Here is a 19,221-nt window from a genome sequence, read left to right on the forward strand (position 1 = left end):
TAAAATAAAGGAGTTGATCATCCCATACTATTCTGTTAGTAAGATTCTATTTGGAATATTCTATTCTATTCTGGGCACACATTTAAAAGACTACAGCAGGGACAGCTGGGTGGCTCAGTGGTTGAGAGCCAGGCTTAGAGATGGGAGGTCCTGGGTTCAAATCTGAGCTCAGACACTTCCTAGCTATGTGATTCTGAACAAGTCACTTAACCCCCATTGCCTAGCCCTTACTGCTCTTCTACCTTAGAATCGCTTTTTAGGGTTAGGGTTACGATTCTAAGACAGAATGTAAAGGTTAAAAAAAAAAGACTACAGCAATAGTGAAGCTATTTGTGCTATTTATCCAAGTGTTGATTAAAAGAATTGGGGAGGTTTAGCCAGTAGAAATGAGGGGATGGGGGGAAATGATAGATGACTTCAAATGAGAGCAGATAGATTTCACTTGTTTTGCATAGGAGAAAACTAAGACTAATGGGTAAAAGCATAGCGAAGCAAATTTTAGTTTATTGTGGAAGAGTACGTCCCAACAATTAGACCTGTCCAACAATGGACTGTGCTGACTCATTAGGGAATTATTGACTATCCTGTCACTAAAATGTGTGGATCACTCTTAATTGGAGAGATTGGAGTCTAGAAGTTTTTTGGTTGTTTTTTTTTTTAACCTTATGTCTTAGAATCAATACTGTATCTTGGCTCCAAGGCAGAAGAGCAGTGAGGCTAGGCAATGGGGGTTAAGTGACTTGCCCAGAATCACACAGCTAGTGTTTGAGGCCAGATTTGGACCCAGGACCTTCCATCTCTAGACCTGACTCTCAATCCACTGAGACAGATAGCTACCCCCTCTAGAAGTTCTTATGCTCTTTTGGAGTCTTAGACCTCTTTGGCAGTCTAGAAAAGCTTCTGAACCTCTTCTCAGAAGAATGTTTTTAAATGCAGAAATGAAATATATCAGATTACAAATTATACTGAATATAAAAATATTTTCAGAGAATCAGATTCATGGATGCCAAGTTAAGAACCTATATTGTAGGCATATTCTCTAGGTAGGAGTTAACATTAGTGCCCTCGTGAGTTTCTTTCTAATTCCGGGAATCAGTTATTCTGGTCCTGGCTTGTTCATCACTGAAGTAACACATGCCTTTTTTTTCTCTAGACCTTTGATGTCATCAACGTTAGGAACTCCTCCAACAATTCATATTAGCTTATCTGTAACAGTCTTAGAAAGTTGCCCAGAATATTGAGAAGTAATTTTGCCCATAGTTGCACAGTCCATGAGTCAGAAGTAGGAGACTTCTACCCACTGCATCTGTCTGCCTCCCCTAGACACAATAATAGTTGCTTGATTAAAGGGCAAAAGCTATTAGCACAAATTAGTATGTTTCTGCAGATTTCCCTTCTACTTTTATTTATGCCAGAAGTGAATTTTTATTGACAGTAAGCACTACAAACTAATCATATTCAATATATATTACTTATGTTTCCTTGATTGATGATGGTATAAATTGAAAATCTTCCTAAAGGAGTTGCAACCCTTCATAAAGATTTGCAGCTTCACAGTTTATTTGCTTTTCCTCTTCCTTTTGTAAAGTTCTTGGTGTCTAGAACTCGAATATGGTTAAGCTTTAATGTCATGGAGATGGCAAATAGATGGAGATTGTAGATTTAGAGCTGGACAGGACCTTAGAGGTGTTGGGGTACAATCCCTTCTTTTTTATGAATGTGGAAACTGAGACACAGATTGATTTCAGGGATTTGCAGAAGGTCACACAAGTCATATCTAGGAGAGCAGGGATTCCAGATCCAATACTCTTTCCTCTTATGTACTTGATGGCTCTATTTCTTTTACTGTTGATCATTATGAATCCGGGATGACACTTTTTACCAAGCCCAGGGAAGAACAATTTGTTCTTCAGGCAGGAAATTGCTGTTTTGTCTTTGTTTCAACATTTGTAGTGTGCTGATGCCAGAGAGCTGGGATATGTGACTTTGTCTGCTCTGTATCTGCATTCATGCACAGAATCAAAGACCATACTGTTTGCCTTGCAAATGATGACCTTTTACTTATTTACCTCAGTGGTTCTTTCGATCAAATTGAGATGTAGTCATCCCCCTAATTACCAGATCACTTGTGAAGATTGATTTATGATCTTCAGATGAAAATATTATTTTTTATTTATTACTTTGTTTCTCTTCATCTGGATTTCAAACAGTAGGTTTATTGCTTCCCAGACTTTTTAGTGAAAGGATTCTGTTAGCATCTGACTCAATTTTTATATCTCCATTATCTAATTTTTTTAACCTTTTGGACCTTGTATGCAGTGATTTTTTACTTTCCCATAATCTTTCAAGCTCTATTTTCCCCCCTTGGATGCTTCCCAAAAAGATAACTATGAGTTCTTTTTCTTGCAGAAATTTCCCTGCCAGTTCCTGATCTCTTCTCTTCTAGCATCTTCTTCTGTCTCTATCTTCTGTAATTTTAACTCCTATATGAACCATTAAAGATGTATAAGAGAAAGCTACATACCACACCCTCAGACATTAATGCAAATATTTTGCATGATGACTGATGACACAAATGGCTGGACAAGAATTAACTTGAGTTTTTTTAATTAAAATGTTTTAAATAAACATACCTTTGTTTCTCCTATACCCCTGTGCCTTGCAGGCCTCCTCCACCCTCCTATCCCCCCCCAAAAACACCTCAGGATAAAAATACCCCATGCATAATCAAGAAAAGCATTCCTGCACTGGTAGTGGCCAAAAATGTTTGTCTCATACTGCATAGAGTCTATCACCTCTCTCTTAGGAGGTAAGCAACACTATTCATCATTGATCCTCTGGAATCACAGTTAGTCATTACATTGATCAAGGCTCTTAAGTCTTTCAAAGTTAAGAATCAACTGTTTAGAGAACTGCTCTCTGCCCTAGAGTTCTTATTCTTGTCCATGCTGAAACTAGGCTTTCCTAATCGTGTTGTGGCTACTTCATGGAAAGAAGAGAGCTCCAGAGTTTCCCACTTCCTCTTCTATTCCACCCATAACCTCTCTTCTTTATCCTCATCTGATGACCAGCACATATTCATGAGTAAATTGACTCTCTTTTTTGTTATAAGGGTGAGAGAAATGCAAGGGATTATTGGCTTAACAGAGTGACTTGAGAATCAGGAAAATCAGAGTTCTTGCCTGCAACACTCAGTAGCTGTTGAACTTCCTTCATCTCTGAATCTGTTTGCTCATCGAGGGGATGATAATACTCATAGTAACTTAACTACCTCATAAGATTCATAAACCAACAGCTGGAAGAGAACCCAGAGAACCATCTAATGCAATCATTGAATTAAATAATGTATGTTAAGTGTCTTGTAAACTTTAAAGCACTATATAAATGCCAGTAGTTGGTGTTATTATCACTATTATTGTGATTACTGTTAATGTTGACATTAATCAAGTTCAGAGTGTTGAGACAGCTAGAATGGTATTTGTTTTATGCTTACTTTTGGGCTGAGCCAATATAATAAAAATAATGCTACTATCTAATAACCAAGATCATCCCTGAAGAAGAGATGATAAAATGAACTTCCCTCCCTCCATTGGACAGGTGGGAAGCTGTGGGTTTAGAATATTGCATAGTTTTTCTGTCTTAGTTTGATGGCTCGGTTAGCTTCAGAGAATTTCTTTTTTCTTTTTTCTTTTTCATTCTTTGTTACAAGGGTTGGTTCCTTGGATAGGGAAAAAGTTGGCATATGAGCAAGTCAAAGTTGTAAATACAAAATATATCAATTAAAATAGAAAAAAAATTTGTAGGGAGAGTTGATCCATGGAACAGACTAAGCAGTAATCAGAAAGAATTAGACTCAATAAACTAATGCTTGATGAACCTGAGAAGCTTTTTGGAAAGAACTCCTTATTTTACAAGAACTGATGGGAAAAACAAGTAATTTGGCAAAAATTGGGTTTAGACCAAGATCTTAAACTACTATAAGCTCCAAGTAGATATAAAAGGCCACGTCAAAAAAAAAATTACATTTGGAGATCAGATATCTTTTATAACTATGGTTAGGGGAAAATCTCCAAATGCGATAGACATAACAAAAGACATAATAAATAGTTTTGGTGACATGAAGTTGAAAAGCTTTTGCACAAAGAAAAGATGTGACCAAGGATAAGAGGGAACATTCATTGGAGGGAATAAAAATGTATATAATATCCCTGATAAGTATCTTATATCCAAGATAGATAAAGAATTAACAAACATATAAGGCTATTTCCTATAGCTATGCAGCTCTCAAATAAAGAGTTACAAACTATTAACCATATGAAAGATTGTTTCATCTCACATCCAACAAGTTCATAATGAAGACAAAAGATGGAAATGATAGTTGTTGGAAAGGCTGTGAAGATACTAGTCAATAGTCAACTTTTATTAAGTGCCTACTATGTGAGAAGCATTGGGATTACAGAGAAAGGCAAACTGGTCAGAGAGGTGGCTAGAGAGCTAGTCCTAGAGGCAGGAGGTCCTGGGTTCAAATATGACCTCAGATGCTTCCTAGCTATGTGAACCTGAGCAAGTCACTTAAACCCCAATGCTTTCACCCTTGCCACTCTCTTGCCTTGGAACTGATTAATATTGGGATTGCTTCTAAGACTGAGGGATATGGGTTTAAACTTTAATTTAAAAAAACACACAAAGAAATGCAAATGGAAGACCTCATGCTCTTGGAGTTCAGTCAAATCAAGGAGATCCCATCCAAACAAATATGGACAAACAAGATTTATACAGGACAAGCTGGAGATATCAGCAGAGAGAACACTAGAATTAAGGAGGATCAGGAAAGGCTTTTTGCAGAAAGTAGAATGTTAGCTAGGAATTGAAGGAGGTCAGGAGGCAAAAATTAGGGGAGAGAGTACTCTACGCATAGGGGATAGTGAAAAGGCTCAAGAGTCTAGAGAATGGAGTATCTTGTAAGTGACAGCAAGGAGGCCAGTGTCAATGGATCTCAGAGTACATGGGGAGAGAAGACTGGGAAAGGAGGAGGTAGCCATGCTTAAAGGGCTTTGGATGCCAAAGAATTTTATATTTGTTCCTGAGGATGATAGAGAGCCACTGGAGTTGACTGAATATAGGGTTTTAGTCTTTGACTATCCAAAAGTTGAATGAAATGTTTACGGAAATCCTGGGCTTCCCCAAGTGTAGGTTTTCCAAGAAAAATCTGTGTGACCATTTGTTGGGCACAACATAGAGAAGATTCTTGTTTTGTTACAGGTTGGATATTCCTCCAAAGAGACTGGTTTCTGTACTATTTTTTTTGTTGTTTGTCCTTTATTTTGTTTTATTTTATTTTTATTTGGTCATTTCCAAACATTATTCATTGGAAACAAATATCATTTTCTTTTCTTCCCTCCCCTCCCTCTCACCACCTCTCCCATAGCCCACGCGCAATTCCACTGGGTATCAAATGTGTTCTTGATTCAAATCCATTTCCATGTTGTTGGTATTTGCATTAGAGTGTTCATTTAGAGTCTCTCTTCAGTCATATCCCCTCCACCCCTATAGTCAAGCAGTTACTTTTCATCAGTATTTTTACTCCCACAGTTTATCTTCTGCTTGTGGATAGTGTTTTTTAGATCCCTGCAGATTGTTCAGGGACACTGCATTGCCACTAATGGAGAAGTCCATCACCTTCGATTGTGCCACAGTGTATCAGTATCTGTGTACAATGTTTTCCTGGTTCTGCTCCTTTCGCTCTGCATCACTTCCTGGAGGTTGTTCCAGTCTCCATGGAATTCCTCCACTTTATTATTCCTTTTAGCACAATAGTATTCCATCACCAACATATACCACAATTTGTTCAGCCATTCCCCAATTGAAGGGCATCCCCTCATTTTCCAATTTTTGGCCACCACAAAGAGTGCAGCTATGAATATTCTTGTACAAGTCTTTTTCCTTATTATTTCTTTGGGGTACAAGCCCAGTAGTGCTATGGCTGGATCAAAGGGCAGACAGTCTTTTATCGCCCTTTGGGCATAGTTCCAAATTGCCCTCCAGAATGGTTGGATTAATTCACAACTCCACCAGCAATGAATTAGTGTCCCTACTTTGCCACATCCCCTCCAGCATTCATTACTTTCCATAGCTGTTATGTTTTCTGTACTATTTAAATGAACCAGCTTGAGTAGATCTCTAATGAAGAGACTTTTCAAAAATTACTCCAAATATTAGATACTTTACAAATTAGTGGGCTCGTACTCATATTGTTTAATCCAAAACTTGATTCTTTTAAGTTATTTGGTTGTTTTTCCCCTCTTATATCTGCACCTACAATCAACTCTGTGGTGCTTCCTGTGATTCATTAAACTGCTGATAATCTTATTTATTCACCACAACCCACCCACTTCCAGGGTTGGCCTTTTCCTTCCTTTTCCTTATATATGTAAGGAACAAGGCTTTGAAATTTCTGATCAAGTAAGCTGTGTTTAGTTTTGCCCTGATCTTTGATAGTGTTATTTAGAAAACTGTTATATAACCATCGGCTATTTTTTCATTCTTTGCAATAAGGATGATATCAAAAACGGTGCCCCAATAACTCATTGGTACCCAAAATACTCTCTTCCAAAACTCTACAGAATTTGTTTTGCTCTTCAAATGTTGTGGGTGAGTTTCCTGTTTTAAATTGTAGGGTATTTGACTTTTGACCAACTCTGTCTGAGACATTAGTCACTTATTTCACTTTTGAAAGAAGTATTAGTGATGATTACCTCCCCTCTCTCAAAGAATCTGCTTGTCTATCAGATTTATTTTATTTTATGAGTGTTTCTAAAAAGTTATATGCTAGATCAATATCAAATAACCAAAATGTAAATTCCCCATTGACTTCTCATTGTGCCAGGAGAATTTTTTACAAATCCCAACTTCTCCTTAAAGGGAGATTTCTGCCTTTGTTTTATTCACCAGACTCACCTGAAAGAAGAGTAGACAACTTCATGATAAGAGAAAGTTCAGCTAGATGGTCGTTAAGAGAACTCTAGCTCTAAGTCCTATGATTCTGATTTATTAATAGCACATATACATATGTTCACATACTCAAAATAAATCATTTCCATTCTGTTGGATGTTCTTACTGATTCCATGAACTACAAATGTTTAATAATAACAACAACAATAATAGCTAGCTAACATTAGAGCTAGCTATAGACAGAGCTTTAAGATTATGAAGCATTTTATTATCTATGTTACTTCATTGGATCCTGCTGACAGTCCTGTAAGGGAAGTGCTATTATTATCCCAATTTTAAAAGTGCAGATTAAAATTAATTCAGTGACTTGTCCAAAATTAGTGAGAATCAGAGGCAAAATTTGAACTGAAGTTCTCCTAAACTCAGATCTAGTATGCTGTTCACTGCACCATGTAGCTGCCTTGTCTTTGGCAACCAGACTGGTTGTTTCCAATCATTAGCCAGAACAGTTACAAGAAGAAATTTGGGTTGAATTTACCAGTTCAGAGGTCCCAGAAAGCACCATATCGTGCTCATTTATCATATGCTCTATAACTGTGATGGCGAATCTATGACACGTGTGTCAGCACTGACACACGTAGCCATTTTCCATGACATGCTGCCTTGTGCAGACTCAGAGTGCCTTGGGACCTGGGAGCTGCCCAGCCTGCTACTCCACGTGCTGGCCACAGGGGCTGTGGAGGATAGGGGGAAGCAAGTGTTGGGCAGAACATGCCAAGTGGCTGGGACATGTGGGGCTCCAAGGGCGGGGAGAAAGAGCACCCACACGGGCAGGCAGGCTGACCTGTGGTGTGGCAGCTGCTGCTCCCGGTATCTCTCTCTCTCTCTCTCTCTCTCTCTCTCTCTCTCTCTCTCTCTCTCTCTCTCTCTCTCTCTCTCACACACACACACACACACACACACACACACACACACATCTGGCTGGAGAGGGACAGAGAGGGGCCAGGACTGGCAGGGTGGAGCTCCAGCCCATGTGCAATGCAGGAGTGCCTGGAACCAATTACCAGACACTTTTAGCACCCTGAAAAATATAGCAATGGTTTTACTCACAATTTTTTTCCCTCTATGTACTTTTGTGAGACCTTATTCTAAGCATTAAATAATATCAAAACCAACTAAAGAAACTTTAGTTGTTTAGTAGTGCTTGCTTGGACTTGAAGGTACAAAATACCAACCTTTAATTAAAGATTTAGCCACTGAAATTCAGCAACAACAAAAAACGTCACTAATAGACAGGTTAGTTGAAGAATTCCCCCTCCCTCTCACTTATCTTAGTTCATGGAACCCCACACAAGTTAAATAATATCAAGACCAACAAAAGAAACTGACTGACAGATGAACAAAGAAGTCACTAAGCAAGTAAGTTAAATAATTAGTTTTTGGTTTATTAAATAGTTATATATTACAATTATACTTTTTTGTTATTTAAACTATAAATACCGCAAAATTATGGTTTTTTCTCAAAGTGACATACCACAGTTATGCTTGGGTTTTGGGCGAATTTTGACACACCAAGCTCAAAAGGTTGCCCATCAGTGCTCTACAACCTCATTCAGAAGACTCTGTTGTTATTGGGATTTAAATGTTATTCAAGCCTATTATCCTTTTGTCCCTAAGTAAACAATGGCTTAGATACATCTGCTGTAGCAGACTGACCCCAAAGGGTGGTTTTTGAAGTATGCTTTACTTTTAGTCTCTCTTTAATTAAGCATGTAAAGTAAAACTGCTCCAGATATATTTGCCAAATGAATTGTAAATTACCAACATTAAAGTAAATACTTGTTGATAATTACGACTATCAAAATGTACAGCGTGCTGTCCTGGCATAAGAATTTGGGAAGGGGGGGGGATCAATTAACAGCCATTCATTCACAAAGAGTACCTACTGCATATAAATCCTAAGCTAAATTGTTAGAAAAGATACTTAATAGACTGAAACAGGATCTGACCTAGGAAGCTTAGAATCTAGATAAGATCCTGTAAATATCAGAGAAGTTAATGATACAAAAAGTATGCAATTGTGCAATATAGTAGTAGAAGAAATATCCCAAGGCAGTATATTATCAATTACCAAATGAATGGCACAAACCATACCAGCTAGAAGAAGCTTTTTTTTTTTATTTTAAAATATTTTCCATGTTTACATGATTCGTTTTCTTTCCCTCTCCCAGAGCCAACAAGCAATTCCACTGGATTGTAAAAATGTTATCACTTGATACCTATTTCCATATTATTCATTTTTGCAATAGAATGATTTTTAAAGCCAAAACCCCAAATCATATATCCACATATACATGTGATAAGTGATGTCATATGTTTTACTCTCATCATTCTTTCTCTCAATGTGGATAGCATAGAATAAGCATTTTAAAAGTTCATATTTGTAGATCATCATCCAAGCCCTACTCCATACCCCCACCACCTGATTCATCATTCCCATCCTGCCAACCTAACCATTCAATCCCCAAAGTTTCGATATAACTCCAAAAGCCTTTTCACTGTGGCCCCTAGATTGCCAGTTTCATAGGCAACAAACTTCCCTTCATCTTAAATTGTTTCCTCTCCTTCTTCCCTAGTAGTTCCTATTGAAATATCATTTCCCCCTTATGACACAGCCTCCCTGGACATCCTTTCCATGCCCTTCACTTTCAGTGTAATTTCATTCATTCTCCTCAGCTCACTGGTAGAAGTGGATGAGTTGGAATAGTCTTTGATCCACATTTCCACTTCCAGGTTCTCCCCCTTTACCCTTCACTGAGTAACTTCTCTTCCTTTGAGATTCATGCTGTTCACATCTACCACCCAGGCAAAACCCTGGTGGCTGTTGTCTAGAGACCTCCAGGACACTCCCCTACCTTTCTTAATGAGTTCAATACCTTTCCTCTACCCCCTTAATTCTGCCCTCATACTAGGGGACTTCACATAGCTATTGATTCTCTCTCCAATACCTTAACCCTGTGTTGGCAAACCTATGGCATCCATGCCAGAGGAACTGCTCCCCTCCCCCTCTCCACAGCTACTCCTCTGCCCATTGAGAGCACTTCTTCCCTCCCTTTGCCACATGAGAGTGAAGTTTGGGCATCAGTCTCTAAAAAATTTGCCATCACTACCCTAACCACTCAGTTCCTCAACTTACTCCTACATCTATCCATCCAACCTCAGTCACATGCAAAGATAAACATCCCCTTGATCTTGCCATCTCTATAAATGTACCATGTCCATGTTCAAGAATTTTGAAATCCCTTTATCCAACCATAATCTATTGGCTTTTCACTTCTCCCTCTGCCTTCCTTTATGTAACCCTTTTCTTCATCCTCACAATGACCTCCAATCCTTTGAGCCCTCAATTCTCTCCCAGGCCATCTCCCTTACACTAGCCACTCTTTCCTCTCTTCCTCATCTTGACTCTTTGATGAACCAATTCAGCCCTATAGTGTCTTCCTCTCTTAAATCCCTCACCACTTATCATATCAGTGATTATTCCCAGCCAAGTCTCAAGCTTGGATCACTTCTATCTTTTATCACTTTCACGCCTACTCGTCTGTTCCTGAACAAACACAGAGAAAAATCACAATCAGTCTGATTAGGTTCACTACAGATTTATGTTATGTAATCTCAACTGGGCCCTCACTGCTGCTAAGCAATCCTATTATATTTGTCTTATCAATTCACTATTCCATTCTTTACAGCAATTTTTCTAAACCTTTTCATCCCTCCTTAAACTTCCTGTGGCTCCTCCTTCTATCCACTTAGCTAAGAAAGCTTCATATTTAACAGGAAAAAATAAAGCCATTCTTCACGAACCCCCTCTTCTTCAGCTCTTATCACTCAGATGCCTCCTGCCACTATCTCCTCCTTCACCTGTTTCATATGATGACTAGCTTTATGAAAACTAATTCCTCTACTAGTTTAAGTGATTCCATTTCAACCTGTCTACCAATAGATTGGCTTTTCTGTCATCCCCACTCTCACTTATTTTTTCGTCTTTCCCTTTCTGCTGGCCCTCTTCTCTTCTTCCTTCCTCCTACTTCACTCTGTAAAGTTGTTCTAAAATGGATTGTGTAACTTCATGGTAAAAAAAAAATAAGACTTAACATGAATTATTTCACATAAAGATGACTATAAGCTAAAACATTTAAAAAGATACAGTGTGTTATTCTTATAATGAAAGGAAAAACAACAGATATCTTCATTACTTCAGAAATATGTAATTTCATTATTTTGAGTATGCCCTCCACTGATGCCCATGATAGCCCTCTGTCTTTGTTGACCATGATCTTTCTAAGTTATTATGCATAGAAAATATACTGTGGTGTCCAGGCAACTTCTGGTGATGAAGCTTTCCATACTTAACTAGGCTGGTCCTCAGATGATAGACATCCAGACTGTGCTTCTCTAATTTTATAGGACCTGCCAGCATTTGCACCCCTGTGGGACAGCCTTTAGGAAACCAGATTCATTCTATGCCACAATGAGGTATAGAATGAATAGATCCCTCATAAGGGGGAAATACTTAGCTATTTTAACCACAGATTGACCAAAAAAGCATGACATTTACATTTATAAATATATATATATATAGGGGCAGCTGGGTAGCTCAGTGGATTGGGAGATAGGCCTAGAGACGGGAGGTCCTAGGTTCAAATTTGGCCTCAGACACTTCCCAGCTGTGTGACCCTGGGCAAGTCACTTGACCCCCCATTGCCTAGCCCTTACCACTCTTCTGCCTTGGAGCCAATACACAGTATTGACTCCAAGGCAGAAGGTAAGGGTTTTTAATTAAAAAAAAAATATATATATATATATATATATATATATAAAGAAAAGCTAAAAAATAGATAAATGTAATAACAATAGAAAATCTTATTAAACACCCCACAGTCAGAAAATACCATATGCTTGGACAACAATATGGTACAATTCAAAATAAACAACAAAATAGGAATGTATGATTAAATAATGAAGAAATGATAAAACATAACTATCAGAATCTACGAAATATAGTCAAAGCAAGTTCTCAGAGGCAAATTTATAGTTTTAAGTGCCTGTGTAAGAGAAAAAGAGAAAATAAACAATTCGACTCCCAAAGATACCAAAAAATAAATAAAGAAATAGTCCAGAAGGAAAGAAGAAAAACAGAAACATCAAGATTTGGAATAGAAATAAGTAAATGGAAAAAGGAGGGGGAATGAGTTAAAAAAAAACCCTAAAATTTACAAACTATTAGCATATAGTCAAAAAAAGATTAAAAAAAACTCATACTAAAATCATAAAAGAAAAAGAAATCACATTTTCAAAATTAATAAAATAACACACCATCAAGGTTTACTGTATACAGTTTTTTACCAATAAAGCGAAATAGTTTAAATGGTCATAATAACACAAAATAACAAATCTGACTCAACCAGAAATAAGTCAGAGTAGGAAATAAATAAAAATATCAATAAATTACCCAACAAAACATTTCTAGACTTGATAACTCAAGGTTATTTTTCCAACAACAACAACAAAAAAAAAACCCTATATATATATATATAGTTAGAAACTTGATTCAAATCCTGACTCTTACTGGTTGTGTGACTTTGGATCAGTTTCAAATTATACATTATTATTAACAATAGAGAAAGGTTTCTCTGTGCTTAAAGGGACCGTTTCAATATATATGCCTAAAATATATAGTGAGTACAACTGCACACTAAAAAAATTACTCAGGATCAAGTGGGATTTAAACCTAAGAGACAAGGGTATTATTATTGGAAAAATAATTAAAATTATATATAAAAACCATCTGATTATGTTCAATAGATTCAGAAGCCCTCAACTTGAAAAATAACACCAACCTGGCCCTAAGAGCTAATATTATATATAATAGAGAATTATTTAGAATCAAATTCATTAAAAACAAACAAATCCTACATCTATTTGCCACAGTATTAGAAATACTAACAGTTGTAATAAGGTAAAACAAAGAAATGAGAGGAATTGACCTTGGAAGTAAAGAGGTCAAATTACTATTACTTGTAGATATCATGGTTGTTCACATAGAAAATCCATGAGACTCAACATAGAAAATTATTTGAGCTTGAAATTACTTGAACAAAGTAGGTTTTAAGAACCACTCATTAAAAATCATTTATGATTTTATACTCAGCTGATAAAGAATAAAAACCTCTTAGAATAACAGAACAAGCATTAAATATTTAGCAATCATTCTATCTAGGCATGCAGTTGATCCATAAATATATGTCTTGATTGATAGAAGTAAAGGAAAATTTGAATAATTAGAAGGAATATTCACACTGAAGAAATTATAGATCCAATGAAATACTTAAGATTTTCTAAACCTATTTTTTAAATCCTATTAAAACATTTTTCCACTTTTTAGCTTCACACTATTCTTATACCTTTTCTGTAAGTTCAATTTGGTGGGCATGAGGAAGAGGGTACAGTAAAAACTGACTTTCTCAGTTGGTCATCATCATTATCAAATATAAAAACTCACTAATTTTTTTAGTAATAAAAGGCTTTCTAGAACAAATATTATTTTCATGATATTATTACCATTTTTATTCGGCGTAATTGTTTTATTCATTTTTTGAGATAGTTTTATATGTAGCTATATATTTTATATTTTTGAGGTAGTCTCTTATCAGAGACACCAGTGAGTGAATTATTTAACTACTGCAATGAATAAGTTATCTGTGGTTTGATAGCCTGTGGTACCAAAACAAAAACAATCTTGGGTTAATGTACAATTATTTGGGGGGCACTAGAATAAAGGCGCTCAAGTTTTAAAAAAGGACTCAGTATTTATTTTGTTCATATGATATTTTCATAGGTGATTTCATCTTAGAATCATTTCATAAATAGCAAGGCTCCACACTAAGCATATTTATGATAGCCTTATTTCCTAAAAATGAAAATTGTGTGACCTGTCATCTTTAATTGAATGTGTTTCCCCAGTAGAATAAATGTTGGCTGTACCTCTTTTAATTTAAAATCATATATACACACATTTTTTTCTTGGTTTACTTTAAAGATAAAGAGGTTGATTTCTTGCTTTAAGATTGGAATACCCACTCTTTGTATGATATTATATGGTATGACTATGATATTATATGGTATGACTATCCTTCAGACTTCCTTCTACAGTCAGTAATAATAGTAATAATAATAGAAACTGCTAGAAATCTGGTGTTCTAGATGCAGAATTTATATAATTTCATTAGGTAGGATGTAGAATGATTTTTATTAATGCTTCCATCAGTAGTGTTTCATCCAGCTTTTGACAGTAACAAAAATGAGTAATAGATGATTAGTTTGTGTTGTCAGCCATGATAATATTCACTCTTATTGAAACTGTCTAACCAGCCAATTAGTTTTCTGTTGTTTGAGAGTAAAGATTATTGTGTTTTCTGACAAGTTGTATATTTTCTGTTCAGTTGTATTGTAAATTAGCATTGAACTGAAAAGTATAATGTATCACATAAAAACTGTAGCATTTAACTATATTATAAAAAAATACGAGGCCATCAAAAATACTTCCTATTAACAAAAAAGCTAAAAATATCTTTAAAGCATTAAAACTTGGAACTTGCAGCCTTGAGTATAAGATTATATTCAACTCAAGAAGATAATGATAGTGGTGGATAGCATTAACCACGGAATAATAATAACAAACAATTTATAGAATGCTTTTTAATTTGGCAATGCACTTCAAATTTATTGTCTCATTTGATCTTCATAGCAACTCTATAAAATTAGTGTTATTATCCTAATTTTATAGAATATTAAAGCTAGAAAAAATATAAAGATTTATATAGTCTAATGATTTTTTAATGCAAATACCGAAGTTCAGAGCTGTAAAGTTACTTCTTCAGCATCAAAAACCAGTAGGTGATAGAGCCAGGATTTCTGAATCATAATCCAGGGTTCTTCCCACTATATTATACTTCCTTATCAAGATTTGGCCATATCCTGCTGCTAAGCTGATCATTTCCAACCAATTTGACTTATTTTTACTCAGTAAAGTCTGCCAGCTCTGAAATTGATCTGTCTTATAAAAATTGCCCCCAAATTCCATCTATATTCAATCTATGTCTAATCCAGTGTTTTGAGTCCACCTTTCTAGTCTTGATCACATTTGAGGATGGAGCCAAAATGATTGAGTTTTTTACAAGATAAGACCACAAGGATAAAAATCCTACAAGTATTTTTTTTAGATTCTTTCCACAGGTTCTTTTTCATTTATATGCAAAGCCACCAATTTCATGTAACTTGTAATTACTGTGCAAGTGATTTATCTAATTACTGTGCAAGTACTCTTAAGAGAAAACAGACAACCTAACTACTGAGACCTTGCTGGTAACTCCATGATACTTATTAAATTATACAAGATAATCACAGAGTTGGTGTTTAAAGAAGTTGTATTATTTAAGATTAAAAAGTATATACACTCAAAGCTGAGAAACAGCTTCTCAGTGGATCCAGCATCAGAAGAACATCCACAGCCTATTATCCATGCCAATTCATCCCAATATGGTATCCCAAAGAAGAGACAAAGAGTAACTTTTTCTCAGGATGGAAAAATGAATTGGTTAGATGCTTCTTTTTATTTAATTTCTTTCCTTGTCTTCAATATCTCCTTGAGGCCATGGAGGTGGACCACTGACTCTCAGTGACTGTGGCAGTTATGTTCTGAGAGCAAGGGACAACCAAGAAGTGGCCCTTATACTCTACAAGAAGACATGGAAAGAAGTTCCACAGGACAGGGGTGTCATTGGCACTCCAGAATAGTATACTTGCATGACAAAAATGGAAGGAATGTTGGACTGATTTAGAGTGAGGGATCTAGATTTGAATCCCTATCTTCTCTACTGTTCTCTAAGTCTCAGTTTCCCCATCTGTAAAATGAAGCCATTGAATCAGATCATCCTTAATGGCCCTTCAACATTAAATCTCATCAAAGAGCCAAAAGCCTCCTACAGAGCAAATCACTGTTCTCAGAACTGAAACTGCTTTCAGAACCACTGGCTTCAAGGGAAAATCTCCCATGAGTCAGAATAGATGACACACTGAGAAAGTGGCCTTGCTTCTGCCTGCAGGGACACTTACATTCACTTGGAGCAGTTTATATGCTTGCAAGCTTCCATTTGTCCCATGGGGGGTGGGGTATTGATCTAGTATTTTTGTGCCATATCCAAAAGAGCTAAGACAGTGTTGGAGGGAAATAAGTTCTTTACCAGTAAGCAAACTATGAGAAGACTTAAGAACTGCCCTTTAAGATGATCAGGTTCTTGTGTCACTTACATAGAACCTTGCTTTTATATAAACAGAAAACACATTACTATTGGTAGCTGCATAAAGGTCTAGTCTCTCTATCTGTCTTTCTCTCTCTCTCTCTCTCTCTCTCTCTCTCTCTCTCTCTCTCTCTCTCTCTCTCTCCCTCCCTCTCCTCCCCGCTCTTCCTCCGTCCCCCTTTCCTCTTCCCCCTCTTTCTCTTACCCTACCCCCATATATGTATGTGCATCTGTTTCTTTGACAATCCTCCCTCTTGCCACTGATTGTAGATCCCTGGTAGAGCTTGCCTGTATAATTTGGAGCTGGAAAAGAGTATCCTGTCTTATCCTTTACAGCACTAGGATCCCTTTTCTCTCCCTCTAAAAATACACCCAGTTAAATTAAGGCTAAAAAGATGATGATTAACATTCCATTCTCCAAATCTTGAGTAGAAGAAAGTGCATGAGTGAGATAATTGTATTATCCAAAGACTAACAATGCAGTAAGCATGATCATATAAGCACGGAGCAAAGTCAGCTGTAAGTCAGAATAGCCGAGTTCTATGAATCTACTCTAAAGGTTAGGCAGCCAAGTATCATCTAAAATTGGTAGAATGTGATTAAATTGTCCCTAAGCCCAAACTTTGGTCAGGTCATTAGATACATCACCTCAGATTTTTCAGTGTGACTCTGACCTTTCTGATTGATTTTTGCCATACTATAGCAAACTCATTGTGAATCAACAGTGTGGCAGCCCAAAGAGTAAATGCCGTCCTAAGCTATATTAAGAGCAACATAGTTTCCATTATGAGGGAGGTAATAATTCCTCTTTATGCTCAGATCAAGTCACCCTAGAGTAAAGTATTCCATTTACAGGCATCATATTTTGGGAAATACATAGACCAGCAGGAGCTTATCTAAAATAGGGCTTCCAGGATGATGGGAGAACTGGACAACTTGGTCATAGTAAGATTAGTTGCAGGAACTGAAGCTGTTTAACACAGAAAAGAGTTAGAGTAGACATGATAGTTATCTTCAGGTGTTCAAAGCACTCCCATATGGAAGAAAGGGTGTAAAAATGTTCTGTTTGGTTTCAGAGGGCAGAACTAGTAGCAGTAGGTCAAAACTGCAGAGAAATAAATTTAAGCTTGATTTAAAGAAAAACATCCTGATAGTTAGCACGGTCCAAAAATGGAATGAGATACCTTAGGAGGTGGTTTGCCCCGTTTCATTGGAAGCCTTAAAGCTGAATCTAGATGACCACTTTCTAGGGATGTTCGGATTCTTGTTCAGCCATGGTTTGAATTAGATGTAGTCCCTGAGGGGAGCCTCTTATAGCTCTTAAAGATGCTATGACTAGCCCTTTAGGGGAAGGAGAGTTGATACAGGAGTCCAGCTTAGTCATAGCATACTTAATAATTGTCAAAAGTTATCTTCTTTAAGGGCAAATTTAAAACATAGCAAAATGCCTGAAATTTTTTTTTAGGTAACATTCTGATGGAAATCTATTTGTAATTAATATACAAATGCACTTTCATGTGTAGGTAGGAGCTGCAAAAATAATTGTGAATCCATTGAAAGAAATAAGCTCCATGTTTGTTTTATTTTCAAGGTCAGGGAAAGGAATTGGTTTTCATTAAAATCTCATCTTCATAGCTATTTTAGTTGTGGGTTTCCCTTTCTTGCAAATGGTTTCCTGTTTGTGGGCAGTGGTGTAAAGATATGGTAAGTTCTGCTGAAATAGTTAAGAGAAATGGATAAATGATGAGAATTTTTATAATTCAACATCAATTTCTGCCTTCTACAGCAAAGCTTATTGTTCTGCTTTTTGTGTATTTCCTTAACTATATTTTGACTTTCGTGCTTTTTGTAAAATACCTTAAGAAATTACATATAAATAGAAGTACCTGCTCTCAAAGCCATCTTGTTAAAAAAAGGACAAAACCAATGTCCCTAGTAAAGATGAGGCAATTCAATTCATCCAATGCTTATTATATTCCTAGTTTCCCAGGCATTACACACAAATGCACAAGTAACTGGAAGACAGAACAGAACCTAAATGCTGTAAGAAAGTCTTTGAGATTAATCCTCTCCCCTCATTTTGCAGATGAAAAAAACCGAGGCTCAAAGACATCTGATTGCCCACAGTCACAAGCAGTAAATTGAAGAGAGCTGGGATTTGAACCCAGAGTTTTGGACTCCAAATCTAGTGTTCTCTGCAACATCCTATTCATGAATAATAGCTCCTATTTTTACAGCTTTCTGCAGTTAACAAAGCATCTGTGTAAGATAGGCTGGTCAGATGTTATCGTCTCCATTTTACATGTGGAGAAACTGAGGTTCAGGGAGGTGAAGAGTTGTGCCCAAAGCCATAGAGAGAGAAAGAAGCTACATCTATATTCAAACCCAGGTCTAGACCTGTGTCTATATTTAAATAGCTTGCTCTGATTCTTAAGCAGATTCTTCACTGCGCCCTTTTTTTTTAATATTCCAGCTATTCAACCTCCCTCTTCAACTAGATTGTCACTTTATATTATTAAGCAAACATTTGATGATTTGTGTGTATGTTTCTGATTTTTTCTCAGGCCCAACACCGAGATACTTTCATTGAAGAGCGCTATGGAAAATATAACATCAGTGATCCTTTAATGGCTCTTCAGAGAGACTTTGAAACACTCAAGGAGGAAAATCATGGAGATAAGCAACCTGTCAGCCCCCACCCCCTGTCTGTTCTTAAGGCAGTGATGAAGCAGTGCAGAAACATGCAAGAACGTATGCTGTCCCAACTGGCTGCTGCGGAGAGTCGACACCGCAAGGTGGGTTCACTCAGCTTCGCTGGTGTTGCCAAAATCCAGGCTGGGACCCACTCACTACTGCCTTTTGCTTTCTTGAGGCAGCTGTTTACTGTCCTTAGAAGTGGCTAGAAGAATT

General features: G+C 36.8%; 1 protein-coding gene across 3 annotated transcripts in view; it reads left to right on the plus strand.

The window, feature by feature from the left end:
* The window catches only part of CTTNBP2NL (CTTNBP2 N-terminal like), a 74,284-nt gene that overhangs the window by 42,022 nt on the left and 13,041 nt on the right, over window positions 1-19,221 (plus strand). For all 3 annotated transcript variants that reach the window (XM_056819210.1, XM_007485146.2, XM_001372916.3), the window contains exon 3: window positions 18,876-19,106. In XM_056819210.1, the coding sequence (XP_056675188.1) occupies window positions 18,876-19,106 (231 nt within the window). The remainder of the gene's footprint in view (window positions 1-18,875; window positions 19,107-19,221) is intronic.

Source organism: Monodelphis domestica, chromosome 2 (assembly GCF_027887165.1).
Source record: "Monodelphis domestica isolate mMonDom1 chromosome 2, mMonDom1.pri, whole genome shotgun sequence".
In the NCBI taxonomy this organism is placed as follows: domain Eukaryota; kingdom Metazoa; phylum Chordata; class Mammalia; order Didelphimorphia; family Didelphidae; genus Monodelphis; species Monodelphis domestica.